The 23,774-nt window shown below is 40.8% G+C and overlaps 1 protein-coding gene across 1 annotated transcript; it reads left to right on the forward strand.

The window, feature by feature from the left end:
• Nucleotides 1-1,656: 1,656 nt before the first annotated feature.
• Nucleotides 1,657-23,533, forward strand: lin28b (lin-28 homolog B (C. elegans)). The gene is made up of 4 exons (XM_049590048.1): nucleotides 1,657-1,889; nucleotides 2,634-2,824; nucleotides 15,889-16,076; nucleotides 23,171-23,533. Exons 1-4 carry the CDS (start codon nucleotides 1,880-1,882, stop codon nucleotides 23,481-23,483), a joined length of 702 nt encoding a protein of 233 aa, XP_049446005.1. The 5' UTR covers nucleotides 1,657-1,879; the 3' UTR covers nucleotides 23,484-23,533.
• The last annotated feature ends 241 nt before the right edge of the window (nucleotides 23,534-23,774 follow it).

Here is a 23,774-nt window from a genome sequence, read left to right on the forward strand (position 1 = left end):
ACATGTCTGAGATTGTGCTTTAGAAAGGGAAGTTGATCACTAACTTTTTTGTAGAACTCTGTAAGAAAAGTTGGTGTTTTAGTCCATATGCTGTTCTCTTACAAATCTACAAATCTGACTTCTGCAGTGCTGTTTTTTGTGTCTTATAAGAGCTTCGGGTTGGGTAACTAAATAAATAATACGTTAGTCAGTATGTATATATTTTGAAAAAAAAAGGTGCAAGTTGCACCAATGTGTTTCTGCATCGATCTGCAAGTCCTCTGATTCTTAATGTTTTACTGGGGGCAACAAATATGTGCATGTGCTAAATATTGAGGGGGATGTGCCCCCTGTGTCCCCCCACAACCTACACCCATGTCCCAGTTATGTTGTTTGTTATGTTGTTATAGCTTGGTAAAAGACATGTCTGAAATGGATGACAGAATTGTGCTTTAGAAAGAGAAGTTGATCACTAACTTTGTTTGTAGAACTTAATAAGAAAAGTTGGTGTTTTAGTCCATGTGCTGTTCTTTTATAAATGTCTCTGCAATGCTGTTTTTGGTATCTTAAAAGGGCTGTGGGCTGGGCAACTAAATAACTAACATGCAAGTCTATATACATATTTTTAAATCTTTTAAATTCTTTTAAACTACTTTACACCAATTTGTGCCTTTTCTGCATCGATTTCTAATATAAATAAAAGACCTTTGATACTTAATGTTTGATTGGGGGCAACAAATGCACATGTTCTAAATATTGAGGGGTGTGTGTCCCCTGTGTCCCCCCCGAAATCTACACCCCTGTCCCAGTTATGTAGTTTTAATTTGGTAAAAGACATGTCTGAGATTGTGCTTTAGAAAGGGAGGTTGATCACTAACTTTTTTGTAGAACTTTGTAAGAAAAGTTGGTGTTTTAGTCCATGTGCTGTTCTCTTACAAATCTATAAATCTTACCTCTGCAGTGTTGTTTTGGTGTCATACAAGGGCAACAAATTAACTAACTAACACGCCAATCAATATATATATTTCTTAAATATCTTCTCACATGATGGTTCCAGTGCTATAACTCACAAAATACAAAAGACATCACACATGCATGTTTTTGCATGATAATGGGGGGATCTTTGCTGTTATAGTTGCTAATATCATGCTCTGTTCCTCCTGTCTCCCCCTCATGTTGTCTTTAGTCCTGCTGCTGTGACCACCCAATTACCCCCTCAGGAATCATTCAAATTTAATTGAATCCTATCTAATCTAATCTCAGAGTGTAATAGCTTTATGTAGCTCCACAAACCCCTTATGATACAGCCTTATCACCACCACAACACAACACAGCAGCAATCCAGGCTGTTATTAACATATATTATATTTTTATCACGATCACATAACTAGGGTGCATCCTGCTCGTGGTCGCGAGTCCGATTCCCCCTCTTCCCCTCTTCCACTGGAATGGCAGGGCAGAAATTAGTAGCCAGAAAGCATGTAATTGACAAAGTCACGTGTTCTCACTACGGGCACGGGCACAGCCAGCTCGCGAGCGAATGAGAGCTCAGGAGCGAGAGAGAGAGAGAGAGAGAGAGAGAGAGAGAGAGAGAGAGAGCGAGGGAGCGAGAGAGAAGGAGGCAGCGAGAGAGAGAGAGAGAGAGAGGAAGAGGGAGAGCAGTGCAGAGGTGGCGGCGGTGGTAGTGTGTGTGTGTGTGTGTGAGAGTGAGGAAGGGAATTGAAGGGAAGAAAGAGAGACATGACAAAAATATCAAAAGGCAGAAAGCACGCCGTACCATGCGAGCTAAATTGGTGACCGATGGGATCGAGGATGTCGGATTAATGGTGACTACCGCAGCCCGTTTTCACAGAGGAAGCTTCTCTATTGCAACTTGGGCGCAGAGGGTCCGCGGGGAAACATGGCCGAAGGTTATTCTGCAATTATTTTGTCTTATTTTCTGCCCTCTTTTTTTTTGGTTTTTAGTTTCTCCCGGTGTGCTCGCGCGGGGACGGGAGGGGGGAGGCGGCGGCGGGGGCAAGGTGCAACGTGATTGTTGTTCCAAACCCTTACAAAAAAAAAAAAAAAAAAAAAAAAAACCCCGACCTGAACCGCCCCTGCCGAGCCGAGCACCGTCTCTCACCATGTTGCGCTGCATTAACGCACAGCCTGTGCATTGTTCCAGCCTATATGCTCCTCTGCTTCTCCTAAAGCTCGAGGAACCATGTGTACACCTGCCTGTTTTTTTTTTTTTTGTGTGTGTGTGTGTGTGTATGTGTGTGTGGATCCCGTAGCATGCAACTCCACACACTGCTGTGGATGCACGAGACAAAAAAAAATCCACAAGTTGCACGAGTCCGAGCCGATCATGTGTCAGGCACTCACAAACAACTTTCCTTTTTTTTTTTGTTTGAGGGAATGTTTGATGCACCACGCGCCCCTCCTGATGTCGAAAAAATACAAGTGTAGGAAATTTCTACCGGCCCTGAACTTCACATACAAGTGGAGGGGATTCCCCCACGCTTCTTGAAGAAGTTTTTTTTCCATGCACACCCCCCCCCCCCTTCTGAAATTAAACTTATATAAACCTTTTACGCACGCCATGCTTTTGCTGTATCCTCCCCCCACCAGTGTGTGAAATAAGTTTGCTGCCTGTGTGTGTGTGTGTTTTGCAGGAGGGCCGGGTAAAGGTGGCGGAGAAGACCCCGCCAAGTCCACCGAGCAGGAGGACCGGACTCGACCTCAGATCCTGTCGGGATCGGGCTTCTGCAAATGGTTCAACGTCCGGATGGGCTTTGGATTTATCTCAATGACCAGCAGCGATGGGAGCCCCGTCGACCCCCCTCTGGATGTTTTCGTCCACCAAGTAAGTCCAAAAAAAACACCCCACCTCAATGAAAACATCTGCAGCGTGTGGATGTGATTCCTCCTCCTGCTCTTTTTACTTTTATTTCCTTCCAACATTTCCACTGTCACCTCAAACCCCATCTTGCTCCCTGCACCCTCCCTCTTTTATTTCTCCTCCCAGCACCCTTGTATCATCCGGATGTTTTGCATTGCCCAACACGTTACTGTGTAATCACACGTTGTCCACGGGCTTGGAAAGGAAGAAAAAAAAAAACACGTTTAAGTTTCCTCTTTAGGAGCCACATGCGTCCTAGGCTGTCCCCTCCCTCGCTTCCCTCTGCACTGTAAAGGGAAGGGGAGAAATGTCGTGTGGCTGTGACACGGTTAGTTTCACACTTGGCTCTAATGGACAGCAGAAGCTGGCTTGATATGAGGCCAGCTAACATGTCGGAAAGCATGTTCTTTAACAGAGGAGAAAAGAAAGTGTGCACTCTCCTGCAGCTCTGGAAGCTTCCTCTGCTGCTGCTGTTGCTGCTGTGTTCTGGATGGATCTGCAACACTCCCCCTTTTTCTTTTTACGCACTGTTTTGCACCGCATGTTGATTTATTGTGTATGGAGTTCATTTCTGAGGCTTTGTTTTCGACTTATTCTGCAGCCACACAAAGAGCCTCCAAGCTGCCTCCACGTTTTTTAATCGCCCTTCTTTCTGTTTTGTTTTTACGGTCCCTGTAAAGTGGCTTTTAAAATAGTGGCGAGGGAACGAGAGAGGATGAGGAAAGGCATTTTCACCATTTTTATTTGACACCCTCCCCTTGAGGTGTCTTTATTGTGGGCTCACGGGATGTTGTGCTGAACTGGTGGGAAGAAGGAGGGGGAGCATATCGGGGGTCAGATGTCAGCAGGGATGTAGTGGTGGATAAAAAAGGGTACTCTGATCACTATGAGGGAAACTAGGAGGATTAGGAAATGTAAATTATAGTGTCATGAAGGCATTGTTTATTTCCTCATCTGCCCTTTCTTATGGAAGTGGAATAACTTTAATTTTTATGATTTTTTTTTTTTTTTTTTTTTGAAAAGTTGCTGGACTAAAATAGAAAGTGGGGCCTCTTCAGTTTGGCAAAAAAAGATTTAGTTAACCTATTTGTTGTGCCTCAGCTGTACACCAGAAATGAGGTCTTTAATACTGCTATATTTAACTTTCCTCCATGCTGCATTCACTTCCCTTTTTATTTTGCTATTTTTATATGTTTTATTTTTTAATCAATGACACATTATTGTCCTTGACCTGTCGTTTACGCCTTCTGATCATTATAAAAGCGCCATTTTTCCATGTAAAGTTATTTATTTAATTATATATAATGACAGTCAAGGCCATAGCGTTCATTGTAAACAATTTTTTTTACACTTTTATTTAAGCAGGTAAATTGTGCTCAAGAGTGACCTGGCAAAGAGGGCAAGTTACAGCAAGGCAAACAGACATATACAACTGTCATATGCAACAAATAAATAAAAATGACAGCATGCAATTAACATGAAACACATGAAACAGAGGATTTAGGATCCTCTGCTTGAAAATTTGAAGCTTTGAACACGTGATTTGCTTCATTTTGATGAATATTTATGCACTAATTGTGTTTTCTGCTTCAATTTATGCAGCAAATGTTTTAATTTTGTCACTAAAAGGTGACGCAAATGCACATTTTTTTAAAAATAAGGAGCGCTACCCCCTGAAATGTACACCTGCCAGTACAAATCAATTTAGATCTGAAATAATTTGAATTTTCAAGTGAAGTTGTCGCTTAGAAAAAACCCCATTTTTAGTGAATCATGTTCACACAATACATCGACCTCTGCTTCATCTTTCTCCCTGGATTATCATGTGTAGGTCTACGTCAAAAAATGCACTTTAACAGCCTTTGTGTATGTGTGTGTATCCATTTTTTATATATGCATGCACCGTAGAGGCTGAGGAAAGTGCATATTGCAGGGTTGCGTTATCAGTTTTTTTCCCCTGATTGATTCTTTCATATTGTGGCTCCATCGACTCAAACGGGCTGCATTTACCTACATACTCCAGGCTCCTGATTTCCCTGCTGGCCGGAGACTTTTTAGAAGTGGATCAGGCCAGTGAGAGATGGAAGGTGTAGCAGAAGTCACATAAACGCTGTCTGTCTCAGCAGTTTGTTACCTATAGGACAGCACTGGTGCCATATAGGTGTCTGCGGGATTACTCTCCAGCTAGTGAAGTGGTAATAAAGGTGTAGATATTAAATTGGCTGCAGCTATTAACTGTTTCTGCTCAGGGTGATGGCTTTCTGTAATTGCGTGCGTACATGATGGGGAGGAAAAAAAATGCAAATTGTTCCACTAAATCCCTTTTTTACATGAATTAGCTCGCATACAATGAATCATATGTTTACACTAGTGCGTTTCTCTCCCGTGTTTCCAGCTACATGTTTACCATAATACAGCTGTCATTACACACAAAGAGCAGACAATATGCATTCATAAGCACATTGTCATATTGGATGCAAAACACCCCATTCCTTTGCAAGTATTTGCATATACACACTCATTAAGTCAGTCACTCATTCTCTCTCTTGACTGTTTTGCCTCTCTGTTTCTCTGCTGTCAGCCTGGAGACATTTGGACATATTGATGCCGTCTCAGTGTCTGGGAAGTGTTCATTGAATTAAAAATGCTTCAGGTTGTCTTTTAGGTTGGTAATAAGCACGGGGAGTGTTTCTCTGAAATGTGTGACACGCGTAAAGAGCAGAGCTTTATTGTACACACTGTTGAAAGAGAGTTTGCTTGACACAGAGGTCAGGCGGTGTATTCTGCATTTATGATACAAGGTTAATTGTCTCATACTGTAAAAAGAATAGTGGATGTGTTGCAGGTTTATTCCTGCACACTTCCCCTATATGTATAGGCTGAGGTAAGAACGATGGGGAGGGGAAGAGGGAGCATGAGGACAGGAGAAAGAGGGGGAGAGAGCGAGAGGAGGAGTTTTCCTAGGAGAGGGAAAGAGGAGGGATGTGGGAAAAAATAAGTGTTGGTGAGGGGTGGTGGTGGTGAAGGGGGGGAAGGGTGGGCGGGTGGGGGGTGCTAGTGGTAGTCGAGGAGGAAAACATGAGCGAGAGGTTGGAAAAAGACGAGTGAGTGAAAGAGCAGGAGGTAAGGGAGAGGGGAGGGTGAGAGTGTGTGTGTGTGAGTCAGCGAGAGGGTCCCCGCCCGACCACGAGTTCTCTTCCTGGGAGGCCTCTTCATCAGGGCTCCTATCTGATCACTTCCTTTTAGAAGGTGTGTGTGAGAGCGAGTAATTAAGCTTCTTCACCCGTTTTTTTTTTTTTTTTTACCTCTCCGCTTGGCGATTCGGCACACAAAGCCGTTTCATTATCTCTGTTTGTCAACCCCTTCTCTACCTGGACTGAGTGTTTTTCTGTGTGGAAGTGTGTGTGGAAGTGTGTGTGTGTGAGTGAGTGTGTGTGTGCGAGTTCCTGCTGGGACACGGGGGGTGCTCTCTCCTCGGGCATTCTTTTAAAAAGAGGAATTTCTTTAAAGACAAAAAGGCAGGAGGGTTGGGTGGGGTGAGGGGGTGTGTGTGGCGGTGAGGTGGGAGGCTGCTTGCCCTTTGTCGGTAATCAGTTTGAAATGTTGAACAGTTTGCTGCTGCCGCTGCCGCTATTCTCCTGAAATCTCCAGAGTGTGTGTTCAATTTATGGAGCCCCTGCGAGTGTGTGTGTGGCTCTTACTTTCTGCTCTTAACCACCAGGTTGTTGATGTCTACATGTGAACCGTTGTAGGATGTTTGAGGTTTTTCCAAGTGTGTGTGTGTGTGTGTGCGTGCGTGAGAGAGAGTGTGTGTGTTTTGTGTAGCGAGGTTAAAGTGGGCCCCTAGTGAGATTAACCTCTGGTCCGTGTCACCGTTTGGCATGCAGGCCCCACCCATCTCTGCCTCCAGATAGCCAGTATCAGGCTTTGTCTCTCCTGCAGCCACACTATCCCACCCCCCACCACCACCCACACCACCACCACCACCACCACCACCCCCACACAACCTCCTCCTCCTCCTCCACCAACCCACCCTTCTCTTCTGCACATCAAAAAACGCAAAAGAAGAAGAAAGACTAGTCATGTGACTTCCTTTTGAGGAGCTGGCCACATACAGCGGAGATGATTGGTAATTGGAAAGGTGGCGGAGTAGAAAGCAGAGCAGGGCTAAAAACAAGTTGCAGTTCACCTGGAACACAAAGAGAGCGCCTGCAGAGTGTTGGCTGTGTTTGCACCCTCGCGCATTTATTTATTTCATTTGATTTAAAGCATCTGAGCAGGCTGAAACATTTAACAATTAAAATACGGAAAAAGCCAAGGCAAACAGTGAAGTAGTTTTTTGAAAGAGGCTTTTTTTCCTTCACTTTTAAGTTCACGATTTTATTTGAAGAACAAATCGTCACATTTAAGATGAAGAAAAGGAACATTTTTGCTTCAAAAATATGCAAAACAATTAATTAATTACCAAAATAGGCGCAGATTAGTTTCCTATCAGTCGATTAACAAACTAATCATTTCAAAAATATCAAGAAAAAACAATTTAAAAGAATATTTAGAGTTAAGATTTGGGTGTTTGAAGCTGAAATCACCCACGGCCAATTTCTATTCATAAAGGTGTGGAAAAAAAGATTAAAAAAATAACTTTTCTCAAATGCAAAACATGCTTGTCACAAAGCATAAGACTCAGACGATGAGAGATAATGTGTAAAAATGAGAACACTTAGTCGTGCTTTGATCATATTAATCTCTTCATATCAACACCATAAGAAAGCTAATCAGCTAATAGGCATCATCCCACTTCAGACATGCGACATGCTAACGCCTGCAGGTTGGATTCAGTGCCAAAATACACACAAGAAAGAAAAACAGCTGCTGGATTCTGTCTTGCGAGTGTAGTGTGCTGCAACAAAATCAATTAAATAATGATTTTGATTTAGAGCATGTGCAGCAATAATGTTGCTCGTACAGCTTAAACTAGGGACTGCTGATGAAAACTAAGCTTTCAGCTAACTTGGGTGCATTAGGGTTGCAGTGGTATAACAATTTATGATTATTATGACGTGTACATTAGCCTGTCTGCGGTGTTGAAAAAGAAAGCATCCGGAAGGAGAGTCTCATCTACGTGTGTGTATCTCCTGTCCTCCTCGATTTTATACACACACTATCACTAAGAGTAAAAGTTAAATAAATAATGAAGCGTATGTTCAAAGCAAAAAAATACTGTTTTGAAAAACTGTTTTCATTCCCTTAAGCTTCGTCATCAGTGATAATATTAATAGTAATAATTGTGTAGCACCTGTTATACTGCGAAACTGTGAAAATCTCATATTGTTGCATTTACATTTGTTTGAATTTTGATTATATAGATCATCCCTTTTCAACTTAAAATAATTAAACTACATCAAACTGGCTGTATCTTGGTCAGACCACTCTGGATTAGCGTATCCCTTTAAGTCCAAAGTTGTGTTTACTACGACTTCTATTGCACGTCTGTCCATCCTGGAAGAACGATCCCTCCTCAGCTGCTCTTCCTGAGGTGTATACCATTGTCTCTTTCCCTGTTAAAGGGTATTTTTGGGGGGAGTTTTTCCTTATCCGCTGTGAGGGTCCAAGGACAGAGGGATGTGATTTGTGATATTGGGCTTTATAAATAGAATTGAAATTGAATTGAATTACTGGGGGATCGGTCGCAAATACTAAACATATCCAAGTGTGCATTTTCTGTTATTATTGTGCGTCTAATAGCTGTCTGTCGGGCTATTTGAAGACACTGGAAGAATGGGTTAATGCAATGGTGGAAATGGCGTCTCATGAATGTATGCTCAGTAGAATAAATGGCGATCAGGAGAAAGGAGCGTCTCCTGGACACATATCAAAATGGAGGACAAGCCTACATAGCTAACAGAGATGTACCAATACCACTTTTTCATTCCCGATACCGATTCCAATCCCTGAACCTTAGGTATTTGCCGATACCGAGTACCGATCCAATACCAGCACGTGAAATAAAAATGGATGGGATATGAATTGTTTTATGTCTCAACTCCTAAAACTCTATGTAAAATATTAAATAAATACATAACAGTAGAATGAATGCCATAAAACTTTTTTTTTAAATTATTGTTATCCATCCAGTGTTGACACAAATCAAGACACAGGTTAAAGTGCAGCCACACAATTAGGTAAAAAAACATTTTAAAGGCTACAGTAGAATGCTTTTTAAACTCTGTTCCATTTCTGTTTTGTTTGCCTGTACCGTGCGTTTGCATAACAACGTGAGGCATTACGTGGTATCAGATTGGTCATAGGCTGTACTCGCCGATAACCCGATACCGCATTTTAGGCAGTATCGGAGGCATTTCCGAAACTGGTATCGGGATCGGTACAACTCTAATAATTACTTTCTCTGTGGTTATCTGACCCTGTCGTGGAGTTGACCTCCATATTACGAAAAATACGTGCCTTGTATTTTTGTATGCCCGCAAAATAATATATGTATGCCATGTACCGAGCCTTTTAAACCAAGAAAAAGTTTAATTATATTTACAGTTTTTTTTTTAAACTATGGCAAATGCAGGTAATATCTGAAGGAATGAGTCTGTGTTAATACTGTACCTTGAAACCAAGTTTAGTATCTTAAAATGTTTCACAATACCATGTAAGAAGCTTTTTATTTGTATAATAATGGAAATAATTTTCAGTGAGTAGGTGTCACATTCTCATATAGCTATATATTGGATTTTTAAAGCAGCACACCCATTTGTGTAAAACCAGATTTGAGCGTGTGCTTGTGTTTTGAATGCTCCAGTTATTAGCAGGGCCGTGTGTTTTATCACTAGTCACCTCAGTGAGGTTCATTTCCCCCCTCTCGTGCTGACAAACGCAGCGAGATGATCTAGTGCTTCCTCCCTCAGATCAAATATTTGCCCCCGTCATAATCGAGGGGTGTTGGATGTTGTTAATTTGAAGCAGGGGAAACATGAAGTCTTTTTAGTGTTTGATGGGGGGTTGGGCCGGGTTCAAGGGTCAGGGCCGCTAATGACAACGTGTTGAGGAGGGCTGGGGTGTCAGCGTCATAAGAGAGGCTCTGTTGACGGGTCTCCTCGACGTGTTGTGTGTGTGTGCGTGTTTTTTCTTCCTTGTTCTCCTCCTTCTTCATCCAGTGTTCTCACTCCTTTTCTCTCTCTCGTCTTTCTTCTTTGGTTTATATGCGTCCTGTTGGGTTATGTCCATCTGAGCTGATCTGGCCCAGCTTCGTCCACTTAGCATTTCCTGTGTGTAAAAAGCTACTTAATGGCACCACGCCACATGGTGACCGCCATCTCCCTCACCCCCTACACACCCCCTTTTTCCCTCTCAATGCGAGCACGATCCAGCATGCGGCTCTGCGTGGGCCACCTCTGATTTAAAGCATCCCATAATTAGCCATTCCATAGCCGGTGGTCGCCACGGAGAGAGGCTGGTTGGAGAATGGTGGGTGTCCTCTCTCTCTCTCTCCGCTTCCCCATCCCCTCACATTACAGCTTCCTGTATTGATTGCTGGGCCTGGTGATGACGAGGGCCTGGCTGATGAAAAGGAGGGCTATTTCTATCCAGGATGTTGGAGTCCGTATTGATCGCTGGCTCCTTCCTACACACACACACACACACACACACACACACACACAGAGCCATAGGAAGATATTTATTACATATAAGGAAGCTCGTAAGCATAATCAAGCCATCTCGGAGTCGGTATCCATTTTGTTGGCTCAGTTTCTTCACTTTTGAGGATGACAGTAGCGGCTGGTGGCTCTGAGTCAGAGCGCTGAGAGCTGGTGTGGTCCACCAGTCGGGCAGGGGGTGGTGCTGCGATGGTTATACCACTGACCCCCGGATTTCTGCTGCTGACCTGTGGGGCTCCTGATCAAATGGGGGTTTTGTTCCTGGGCTCCCCCCAGGTCCAGCCACTGATCAGGAGTTGCTCCTCCATTGGAGCTGAACAGAATGCGCTGGAGGCATTTCCATGAACCTCCCCCCACCACCACCACCTCCTCCTCCTCCGCCTCCTCCAAACTCCCTCCCTCATCCACCACCCCCTGCTCCAGGCCACTCCTCCATTTTGTGTTCACCCTCTCTCTCTCTTTCCCTCTCTCTCTCTCTCTCTCTCTCTCTCACGTTCTCTCGTTCCCTCTCCGCGGCCGTGCCCTTTCCTGACCTCTGTGCGTAAACTGAAACGGGTCAGGACACCCGCCAGGTCACTTGAGAGGAGGGGACTCGGGTTACAGGTTCAGATTTGTGAAGTTTTTCTTTTTTTTTTTTTTTTTACACACACACCAGCATGGAGACACACACACATGTAAATCCACATGCTGCGTTTTATTACGTAATTGTGGAGCGACTGAGCTGCTGCAAGCCCATGCTTCAGAAATGTAGCTCATCTGAGACGTGAAGGCGTGAGTGTGATACCACGTCTCATATGGAGGACGTGTGTGAGTGAGTGTGTGTGTTTGTGTGTGTGTGTGTGTGAGAGAGAGAGAGAGAGTGTGTTTTCCTGCATTTCTGCAGAACAAAAGGGGTTGTGTGGTTTCCTCACTGGTGCATTGTGGGCATTGACGGGGTTGAAGAGGGGGTAGGGTGCTGAGACAAACCACTCAACTTTGACCTGGAGAGCCATGCTGCCTGTGGACTGAAGACAGGAGAGGAACAGGAAGGGCTCATGCGCCGTACGGTCTGAGAGACGAGTCGATGACTATTCATCATTATTCAGAATCCGTTTTGTTTTGCGGGGGGATGGGTGCAATTTTTTATTCACTTTCGACTGATTTGTGCTGCAGGAGTGCCTCTCAGTCATTCGGATGGTCTAATGATGGTAATCATAAAATCAATTGGGGGTTTTAATTTGAATGAGCAGGTTTCTGACCGCTTCAGGTTGTGTATTCCAAAAAAAACAAAGCCAGGTTTGGTGTGTGCACGTCGTTGCAGTTTTGGTTGATACATTAATAAATTATCGATTGTCGAATCTGGGAATTCACAGTTTTTGCTGCAGAGCAACTCCACATCGATCTTTATCGCATAAAGCCATAAGCTCAGCTCGTAACTGCCCTCATCATCCCTCCTGTTTTACTCCACCTCTTACATCTGTTGTGCACAATCTCATTTCCATTCCCCGATTCTCGTCCTTTCCTCAAAGCCAAATCCAATACCTGAATGCCCAAAATGGACAAGCCCTCCATCAGAAAATCGACTAGCAGCAGAGTGGCCCTGGCTGCAGCCCGCACTGACTGCAGGGAGAGAGTCAGGCGGGACAGCGGCGAGGGAGAGCAGTGAATTAATATTTGGCAAATTATTTATGGCGAGCATTTTAAATTTTGAAAATAAAAAATGTCTAAATGAGTAAAAAGAAGTTGGATGTAAAGGCTCCAGGGACAGTGATTCTGTATATGTTTTAGTGAGGAATACGATTTAAAAAAACAAACAAACAAACAAACAAACAAAAAAAAAAAACATATTTCCAGGGGTGTAGGCTTCATTTCAACATTGGTGGAGGACATATATGAAACAGGAGGTTTGGGGTCCTCCTCTAGGAAATTCTGAGCATCAAACATTTTATTTGCTGCATCCAGTTTTTGCCTCTTCTGCCTCAGTTCATGGTGGAAATGTCTTAAATTTCATCAAAACAGAAGTTCTCTGCTGCCTTCATGTTTTCACTAACGAGACAAATGCATGTTCTAAATATTTAGGGGGGAAATCTCCCCTGTATCCTCCCTGAAATTACACCTATGTCTATTTCATTTCCTTTAATCTGAGCCACTTTTGCTGCTTGTGGCTGCTTTTAAATTCTTTACCATTTGTAGCTACTTTTATTTAACATTTAGTCAAGATAAACAGTTATGTACTCAAAAATCTAGTGTAAAATGCACCCACATGTACACATTACTTAAAATTAACTAAAAAAAATGCATATGCAAGTTTTTTTTTTTTTATTCTTTTTGCGCATACTTTATATTTCATGGTCCTTCATAAACATACATTTTTAGCAGCAGAATCTCAGTTCACACACTAGCAACAAAAAAATTTTGTATCAACCTGTTTTCTTTTTAATCAAAAGTATTAAACAATTGTTTTAATGTATTAAATTTGTGTGTCATACAAAAAAATTTAGGTATACAGTTAAAGTTAGGAATAAAGCTAAACTTATTTGAGTTGTCTAAATCACTGCTTTTCAATCTGGGGGTTTCAAAACCCATTAGGTGTCTCCAAAGCGTCAAGGGGGCGTCACAAGGCCTTGATTTTTCTTGATTTTAAGAGGAGTAAGAAAACTTTTAAAGATTAAAAAATATATACAATAGGTCTATATTTGAGCATTTCATTCATTTCTGTTAATGATGCAGAACAACCACCGCTCCACCTGGCTTGGACTTGGCAAGGTGCTGGAAACAACAAACACAAAAACAAGTCCAAACTCATTGTTTCTTATTGTTTCACTTTATTGTTGAGATTCCAATCTGAAAGCTGAACAATAAAGTGTTTGGAAATCTTTTTCTACCAGTTTTTTACCATTAATTTCTGTACGGGAAACTAAATGAATTAGTTAATATCAGAGTTTAGATTATTAATTATGATGTAAACTTAAAAATAATCTCACATGATAAAGGCACAGTAAAGATCTGAACACAAGCTGTAGTTACAGAGTCTTCACTCTCTGCTATACAGCTTCATCCTGCATCAAAAAAGTACACAGATAAAACAACTGAAGAGCTATTAGAACAACGGCCATGTGTCAGAGAGACAAAAAAATTAATTTATGAAGTGTGTATGATTGTTAGCAGTTAAAAGAAATACACAAAATATAGACAATCATATAAAAAGTCCCTTAAATATCAGGATAAACCCTCTCTGGTGCACTCATCACAGGAAGAAATCTGCTCAGAATTTACCCAAATTGCTTGTTTCACTGAAACTTCCTGCAGTTATTTGGTTCAATATGTGGGTTAATTACACAATTAATCCGTTGTTTTTCACTATTACTGTTTTGCATTGAATATAATATGAAATATCAGCAAAATATGTCACTTATTTAGTTTACTTAAAAGTAGAGAAGGAGCACCTTAAGGAAAAAAATGTGAAGAACCACTGGTTTAAAATGTCAAAAATAATGGCTTTGTAATGTATTAGATGGCACTGCATGAAAATGTTCCTTTAAAATAACAGATATATTTAATTTAAATGAGTGAGATAACATTTTTACATCTTAGAAGCTTTTCATGCACACATAGAAGCCACATAATTACATTCTGCTGAGAGTTTTTAATTTTGCTGTGTTGGCGTTCAAAATTGACATTTCTCAGTCGAGCTGAAAACTGTGCTAATTGATGCAAACATAATTCTTCTGTTTCTATTTTACTTTGTTACTACTTTATTTTGAATTTATTTTTTGAAGCTTATTCTGAACAAACTTGTCTTTTAAAGGCACACAGTGAAACTTTAATGTAATCCTCAATTTATCCTAATCTTCCACTTTTGTCTTTATGTCACAGCACAGTGGTATTCAGGCAGATATCCATCATAGTGCAGTGAGCTCAGACACTATTCTTAGTTTGTAATTATTTCACACATCTTTTATCCCTCCTCTCACTGCTTTCTACATCCCCACCTTTTCACTCTCCTACCTTTTCATTTATATCCTCTAATAGAGCACCTTTAGCTTCCTGTAACTGCAGTCGTTGACACAGACAGTATAGAAAAGGAAAAAAAAAAATGCTGCCGAGCACATTTTCTCTCCTTCCTGTATAGTCTCACATTTGATTCCCTCTGATCATTTGTTCCTCTCTCTTCCTCTTTCTCCTACACATCTGTGAATTTACAGATAGGCTGCGGTGTTATTTATAGGCCTCTGTGTATAGTAGGTAGTAGGTTCGCTCTGCGCACTGCGTGCTCGTGTGGGTGTGTGTGTTTACCTATGCCGAGATCTGCTGGGCTCGCTGCGATTCATGAAGGTCATGGATACAGTGTGCCTGTCAGCCGTCGGTTCTGTGCGATCAACAACACATAAATCATTGTCCGGTGGTTATGTAGTAACTAAATCAATAATGCCGATCATGTAGATAAGATGGATGGTGGATGTGCTGAGAGAAAATGATTGCACAGGGGCGCGACGTCTTTTCTCCCTTTTGCAAAAGGGAATAGGAAGTGGTGCCTCTGCGAAAAGTAGATAAAGGGAGTGAAGCAAGGACGCTGTGTGTGAGATAAAGTCTCTCTGTGCACAGACAGTTGGTGCAAACCACATACAGTCAATCCGCCATGTTTGAATGATGTCTCTCTGTGTACATTGTGTGCTGCTGGATGTTTGCCGCATGCAGCAGCGCATTGCGAGCCCCACAGTAAACTTCCCGGCGTTAATAAGAGTTGATTCTTCTGTGGCCGTTATTAAGGGATGAAAAGTGTCGACGGGGGGCCTGATAATGCTCTCAGGCAACAACATTTGAGTGTGAAATTAGCTCTGCTGATATGCGGACTTACATAACATGACCGCCGAGCCTCACTGTATTCTAATAATTGAAAACCGAGGTATTAATTTGCGTCCTTTCATCAAAGAAATTACCTTTTTTGGGTCTCTTAACCTCTCACCTCCGCATTGAAGACGGTTTATGTATAAAGCATGTGCTCTTTGTCAAGTTAATGTATCATTCGAGGTTAAAAAGCACCCAGTAGAGCCCACCAAGGTAAAGCACATCTTGATACCACTGTGTGTATGGAGCCTTTAAAAAACGACATATTGGAGAGATTTGAATTGCCTTTATAGAGCTCCCAAACGATTCATAACTCAAGGCCATGTGGGTTTGAGTGAGTCAGATATATATTTTCTTACCACTGTGCTGCATTGAATTGTGCTCCGACAAAAGTCACAGGCACAAGCGCCCCATCAGAATTATTGTTATTGTCTCGCCCACAGAAACAGACTTAACTTCCCGCTTTGAGTCTGAAGCTATAAGAGCTATAAGCGCCTGCCACTTTTAAATGGATAATTGCTTTCGTTCTCCCAACAGAGCAAACTGGTGATGGAGGGCTTCCGCAGCTTAAAGGAGGGTGAGCAGGTGGAGTTCACCTATAAGAAGTCCTGTAAGGGCCTGGAGTCCCTGCGGGTGACCGGACCTGGTGGGGGACCCTGCGCAGGCAGCGAGAGGAGACCCAAAGGGAAGGTCCCACTCCAGAAACGCAAACCAAAGGGAGACCGGTGAGTGGGATAAAATTCTAAAATCATTTTTATGTTTTCTACATCTGCAGGAATGTACTGATTCACATGCATGTATTCACACCTCACTAGGCTTCCAACAAAAGCTATATGTGAGCGTTGGTAGCTGGCATTCACCAAGCCTGGCTGCCTATAAGGGAGACATATGTTATATGTACATCTCACTGCAGACAGCCATTTCTGAGTGGGTTGAGATTATAGATTAAATCTATTCAATCTGCCCGAGTACATGCCTGTTGCTATGGTTATTGTGCACCATAATAAGGAATTGAATAGGGCACTTTGCCTGCCTTTGCCGCTATTTTAAATCAATTTGCCAGCTTTTACATTAGAGACGGCATTAGCACAGGGATGGATTGGGCTTATATGCATCTCAATGCGGCAGTGGGTCAATCAATTGTTTTGTCCTCACTAAAATCCTGAAGGGTGCTTTGCTAAAATCTGTCAGAGGGAGCCATATGGAGCTCCTTGAAAACGCCTGGTGGTTTTAAGCAGAGGAGGCTGTTTTCCTCCCGTCCTCCTGTTGACGGAGAACGACGTATAGCAAAACGCTGGCAGGCAGAGCCGAGCGTGTACTGTATATCTGCTGTAGGGAGGTGTCACATGACCGCCATGCAGCATTTACATTAGAAAGTCCAGCTCTGCCACTCTTCATGTTGCTGCATCACAGCTGCTTCAGCTGTGTCGTCCCATTTTTTTTTTTTTTTTTTGCAAGGTGTGAAGAGAAAAGCTTTTGTTATAAAGCAGGAAACAGTATCTGTGAGAGAAGGCTCCCTGATTGTTTTACACAGCTGAATAATTCAGTTTATTTGGGATAATTGATCCAGTGTTAGGTCAAGTGTCTCTACCTTCTCCTGAGGTGGCAACAAGGCGGTGTTGGATTCAGAGATGGCAGGTAGATGTCTGTGATGTCATCTGTGTCTTTGTGAGCGTCGGCTCCTGTGGCAGTTACCGCTGCTCTGACCCCTGCTGGTCACTCTGTTATGCAACCCGACTATTGTGTGTGTAGTCCATTCTTTACACTGCTGCTGTGTGGCTCTCATCTCTGTGGGGCAGGGCTGCAGCATTAATGGGAATATGATTGAAATGGCAACATTGCCAAGTACAATGTTCACCGCAGAGGCTGCAATTTATTGATAAAGGTAAAACGTGTAGCAGCAAACCTCTGTAAATGAAGCACTGTGGTGCTATAGAGATGCCTCGGCCTAAAAATGGTACTCCAGATGTAAAGGGGAACACGCTTGTTTGTAGCAGAGCACAGCAAAAATCATATCAACATATTTTTTTTTTATAGTTTTCCAGTGAAATTAAAATGCAAAAATGACAATTTCCACCAACATCAGGGCTCTTTCATATTTTGCAGCTGTGTAAGAATTGTGTTGGATTATTCAGCTGTAGTGGGAATAATAATGATAATTACGAAAGCAGTGCGAAAACAAAAACACTGCCTCCTAAAGAAAATGTCTCCGTAAAAATTAAAGGTGCCTCACAAACCGTTTTCCGCGTGTTATTCCCCGAATGTTTTCAGCTAAAAGGCAGTTTCCTGTTTCTTTTATATGCAATATAGTTCATCTATAAGTCATGCGATTTTTAAATCACCATAAATTCAAAGTACCCATAACTGTGACCTTTATGCAAATTAATTCATTTAAGATAAACCCCTTGAGATGGGTCAACTCATTTTCAAGAGGCTCCTACACATAATGCAGCATCAAAGTAGAAGCAAACAAAACAATAAACAGTCCAACAAACTGCTCAAAAAATAGTGAATAAAAGAAAATGGATTCAACTGTTAAAAGTCTTCAAAATTGCTAACAACATATGTCACATAAAACATACACTTAGTCTCCAAATAGGAGATCAGGGCTTTCTTAAACACACCAAATGATGTCACAGACCTTTTCAAAATAGTTCATTTTAATTGATTAAAAAATAAGCTTTAGACATGATAGCGTCTTAATTGCACGAGTCTTGTTGCTAAGCAAAATGTAATTGTATTTCCAACGCTACATTGTTTGCTGTAAATGTTAAGATGTTTAAAGCCTTTGAATTTATTAAGATGAGATTAATCTGTTTTATAATTAGCCACTCTGAATCTAACACATTAAAGGAAGATGTTTGGTTTAATTTTAAAGAAAATAAACTTCAAAGTGTCGCCTTAATTCTACCTCAAATTAATACGTAATTGTTGATACCAGTGGATTTGAAGTATTGCTGTTTTATGTCAATTTGAAGTATGCTACTGAAGCTATTTTTTGTCTAGTTGTAGTTTTTTGGGAGCATCTTACAACCTGATGTATTTATGATAAATTCCCCAAGCTGTAGTGTAATAAGGAGGCACTGCATAAATGCATCAAATAGAGCATCCCTCGATGGATCGGAGGATGTTAAATGCTCTCTGGAATTGATTCAGCTGCTGTTTAAAAGCACTGAGGACTGAAGCAGACTTTAGCCGTCATTAGAGAGAAACCTGTGTGTTCTCATGAAGTGGCAGCATTTTGCCAACATGCTCGTTCTGTTAACTGGCTTTCAAAGTGGAAGCATTTTAAAACCTTGATGGTGAACCTTTGTGTTCTGCTGCTGCTTTAGCTTCTACCTAATGTCTCTGTTTGGCCTCATCCTTGATTTAAACTCACCGTGAAACACACACAATTTAAAACCAGTGGATGTGTCGTCTGTTTTTAGACGTTGTGGCGTGTCGAGCACTGCACGGCAGATTAGAAGAAGAAGAAGAAGAGAAAAAGACACAGAGCTCTGTAAAGTGACATGAAGCCTTAAAGACGAGCATCTATTGTCTGTAAAAGAGCAAAAATTGTCCATTTGATTTGACGTGGTGCCAGAACAGTTGGTGGCATCCTGACGGGCTGAAATCTTGGCCACCATTTGCCTTCTGTCTTTTTTCTTTTTTTTTTTTTTTTTATTCTAGCTCTTTCAGCACCCAATTGCTTCTTGTCAAATTTAATAACACAGTGTAGTTTGGTATGCCACAGAGTGCTCCTCACGGCTGATCCGGAGCCATAGCTGGTGTCATACTGCCATCTAGTGCTGAGTCTGAGCTGCAGCAGGTGGCTTAACTCCACGGTGCTGATGTTTCATGAGGGTATGATTTTAGTTTTTATTTTAATTTATCCTTCATAAGTAGAGGCATGTGTTGATTAAGTAAAAAAAAAAAAAAATCAAATTTACGTTTTTCAGTTACAAACAGGTGAATTTGGAAAACATTTTCAACAAATAGACATCGCCGTGAAACTTCCCCAGCTGATTACATATATTAAGACAATTTTTTTTCTTGAATTAAAGGTTTTCTCAAATTTTATATTTTAATATGCAAACAAAGCATTACTGAATTACTGTAAAACTTTAGTTAAAAACCTAGTCCCAGTTAGATGCCCAGTCCCTTTTATTCGCCTGGTATGGATACACTTTTTGGCAAATAAACACCTGTCTCAATTTGATGCCTGGTCTGGTTGCCAAGCAGTTCAATTTCATTTTATTTTTGTGAGCAATTGTTTATTGTTTGTATTACAAGCGAGAAAAGCAGTGATGCCGTCACAAATGTACAATACAAGAATCTGACCATAGTACCGGAGCTGCAAACACTAGTAGCTTAGTTATGTAAGGCAGATATTGACTAACAATTATAATTGTCATCGTAATTATTATCACCATCATTACTATTAAAAGACAATGTACATGGACTTAGGACAAGCACAAAACAAAAACGTGCAGAAAAAAAATAAAGTAATAGTAAAATAATAAAATAGATAGATAAAGAAATAAATAAATAATTATCACCATCATTACTATTAAATACAGCTCTATAGAAAATGTCCATTGACTTATAACAAGCACAAACCAAAAACATGCAGACAAAATTAAAATAAATAATAATAATAATAAATAAAAAGCAATATTGATAATAAATAAAATATACTAAGAATTATACCACTTCCATTCTTTCTGTATCATTTATTCCAGCCCCACCTGTTTGCCAGCCAGGAATCCAATAACAGTTGTAGACATAAACGAGGATTCAAATACAGATGCCAATTTCCTCCATCATCCATGATGATATCCACAGAAATAGCTGTGAGGATATATGAGATATATGTATACAAGTCCTCAAAGGAAATACAGAACATATGTATAACATACAACATAGGTAAGAAAATAGCAAGAAATCAGAATAACTGCAGATAGTTACATCAAAGCACCTATCTTTTCTAGAGTCTGACCAATAAATGATAATGTGTATCTTCGCATATTGTCGACGTGCTGTAGAAAGCTCTAGCTGTGCAGTATCTCTATAAGAGGAGAGCCATTGCCTCAGCGACAGCGGCAACCTACCATCCTATTAGCAGCTAACAAGAGGCGCCTATCATTTATATTTAGCTGTAAAGAAGAAGCTTCATTAAGTTAAAGCAAGCGCTCTGAGTGAGGGATGGCTTTTCCAATAATATCAGACATAGTGCTGGAAATCTTTTTCTAAAAACTATTTACCTGCGGGCACTGCCAAATCATGTGGAAAAAAGTACCGGTGATATTGTCTCAGCAAAAGTCACAATATGGATCAGCTCTAAGTTTCATGTGTTGTAACAACACAGTTATTTTTGATAACTATTTGTGTGAGTATTGTTTTAAAAGGATAAAGTGGGGTTGTGCTGGTGTGCTGGGTGTTGTAACTCACTCTCTGATGCTCTGTCTGATTTTTATACAAGTAATATTTATACTGGTTTAAACAAATAATTTGATTGTATTTTCCATCTTTGCTTTGCATAAAAAGAATCAAAGGCCTGTCCCATATAACCTGTTGATTTCAGTGATTTAAGCAAATAATAACCCGGGTTATTAATTAATGTTTTATGGTAACTATGTGCAAATTTGTTGCAATTTCCAGAACATAAATAGTAGATAAAGCCGGGTTCAAAATCCTTAATTTTGTCAATATATTAAGAGTTAAAGGTTTTACAGAGGGAATTCTGGATGTCTTTTAATAACTCTGTAAATCAGCAAATACTGGTAGTAACAGCCATAAAAACAAATCTAATTTAAATGCTTTTAGGAATAAAATGTTTTATAAATTAGGCAATGAATGATATACAAATGCCTCTATCAAACCCTCAAGAATATATATAAGAATCAAACTGTAAGTAATGTGAGGACTACAGAATTGGAGATTTCTGGCTTAGAGTGCGAGAAAGAAGCATTTTTTTTTCTTTTTTTTTTTTGAGAAAATGGCCTTGAAAGATATTCATTGTTATATTCTGTATCTTTTTAGACCAAAATTAAGACGCTACAGGGGAATAACATACACATTTTAACTAACAGATATGACCATGAAACATCCCCACTTGATTATTAACATTAAGACAGTTATGTTTGTATCACAAGTTTTCTGATTTTTTTTTTTAAATGCAAATGGGGGAATTGTTTAATTTAATAAGCAATATCTGCAGACATCTAGAACAGAAATCTGAACATTGGATGAAGCCATGTTTGAAATTCTTTTTTCATTGTGTCATCCTCTCTGAGGCAGATGTGATTTGTGATATTAGGCTTTATGAATAAAACTGAATTGAATTGACGTATTTAGTATCAGACATTTTACAGATATCCTTTTTATCACTCCATAAATCAGAAAATGCTGTCAACAGCCATGAAAAATAAATGAATGAATAAATTAATAAAGAAATTAATAGGATTCACCATGTTTTTAGAAATAAAATGTTAAGAATAATCAGGCTATGATTGATTTATGAACAAACTCCTCACTAAACTTGGTGAAACCTTTACTAATATAGATTGGAATAAAACTAAAATGTGTGTATGTAAGTGCTACTGAAGTGGAGATTTTGGCTCAGACTGTGAGAAAATGGCCTTTAAATACATATATTCTAACATTCCATACATTAGAGCAAAAAAGACACTACAGGTAAATAAGGTAAAATTTTACCACACAACTAATACAACTATTTTTTTTTTTTTAAATTTTTGTTGTTGTTGTTGTTGTTTAAACATTCAAATGAGGCATTATTGAATTAAAACTGGCTTTTTTCATAAATTCCCAGAGCAGAAATCTGAACTAAAATAAACAACTAAATATGTATTTTTTGGATGTTTTCTTTTCACAAGTCTGAAAGAAGATATGGAAGCAAAATAGTCTAAAATCTCAGAAGTGACCAGTGTATTGCCCAAACACCTTAACTTAAGATTTTCCTTAAAGTTCCAGTTAAAGTCTCCTCAAAATAAAATCAGTTGCATAAAACACCCTTAAACCTTCTCCTTAATGTTTCCTTAAAATGGTCACTTGAGTATTTAAGTATAAGACCAAGACAAGGAGATAACTATTAAGCATCCTTGAACCATTGCACAAAAGACCTTAGAAACCAAAGCAAGGTATAAAAAAACCCCAAAGGTTCCTCTGACTCTATCTTAACTGCAACATGACTGAGTTTATGGTGGGAAATTAAAACACCTGGAGAAAAGTGTTCTGCGACCAAGAGAGCCCAGTGGTTATGCTTTTGATTTTACACTGTAGATCTGACTGAATTAATTTTCGTTGCAATTTCTGTTTTTTTTTTGTTTGGTTTTTTTGCTATTTGGGGATCAAATTTACTTTGTATGATTACAGTCCGCCATTTTGTCATTAACTAACTTTAAGCCAACTTTGTGAGACGACAGCAGGCATCACAAGCATGAGTCCAAGCGAACAAACCGTCTCCATGGAGACTTCTACTGCTGTAAAGTGTCTTTCAAAGCAGTAAATTGTGTGTTTTTCCTTAACTAAGGAAGGGATTCTGTGCAACTGTGTATTAAGCCTCAAGTGTCATACTTACATTTCAGAAAACACCTTAAATTTTCTTAAGTATTTGACGATCAAAATTTCCTGGGGGATAACCCCAAACCCCTTGTTTCAAATGTGTCCCCCCCTGATGTTAAATCAAAAGTTACACCCTTGGACTAGTGCATGAAAAAACATCTGTAGTGTCTCCCTTCAACGTATAAACTGTCTTGTGTGTCACAATGTGCTGAGGGCTTCTGTTATCTCTCCTCCTTGTCTCCTTCACCCTGTGCAGCTGTTATAACTGTGGAGGTCTGGATCACCATGCCAAGGAGTGTGGCCTGCCCCCCCAGCCAAAGAAATGCCACTACTGCCAGAGCATCACGCACATGGTGGCTCAGTGTCCCCACAAGGCGCTGGCGCCCGCCACAGGCTCTCAGGACCAACATGCGTCTACCTCGGCCTTCAGCCCAGGGACCGGGCCCTACCTCTGCCCCCCCGAGGAGGAGGAGCGCTCCGGCTCGTCTCCCCTGGAGGGCTCCTCCTCCTCCCCCGAGGAGCCCCACACACACCGCGGCCCCCGGACCCAGAGGTGGAGGAAATCCTGAAGAAAGCCCATAGAGGTGAACCTGTCACCTGCTAACTCCCCGACCCTCATGTCTCCCCTCAATCAAGGATACCTGAAGCCCCCCCTGCCCCCCCACCCTCATCTACCTCACACCTGTGAAAAAAATGGGAGGTCTTGATTTCTTTACTTTTATTTTATTTTTTATTTTTCTAACCAGCGCAGCTATGGCAACGATCAACGGGGTACGGACGTGCGTGAATGTGTGTGACTGACTTGCAGTCATCTTGTGCAGCTATGGCAACCACCGCTGGAATGGTGACTGCAGGGAATG

Source organism: Epinephelus fuscoguttatus, linkage group LG11 (genome assembly GCF_011397635.1).
Source record: "Epinephelus fuscoguttatus linkage group LG11, E.fuscoguttatus.final_Chr_v1".
Classification (NCBI taxonomy): Eukaryota; Metazoa; Chordata; class Actinopteri; order Perciformes; family Serranidae; genus Epinephelus; species Epinephelus fuscoguttatus.

Bases quoted from the DNA above. Each gene is read 5' to 3' on its own strand.
- lin28b (XM_049590048.1), top strand. The intron at 2,825-15,888 runs GTAAGTCCAAAA...TTCTCCCAACAG, and splicing joins TGGATGTTTTCGTCCACCAA to AGCAAACTGGTGATGGAGGG. The intron at 16,077-23,170 runs GTGAGTGGGATA...CACCCTGTGCAG, and splicing joins CGCAAACCAAAGGGAGACCG to CTGTTATAACTGTGGAGGTC.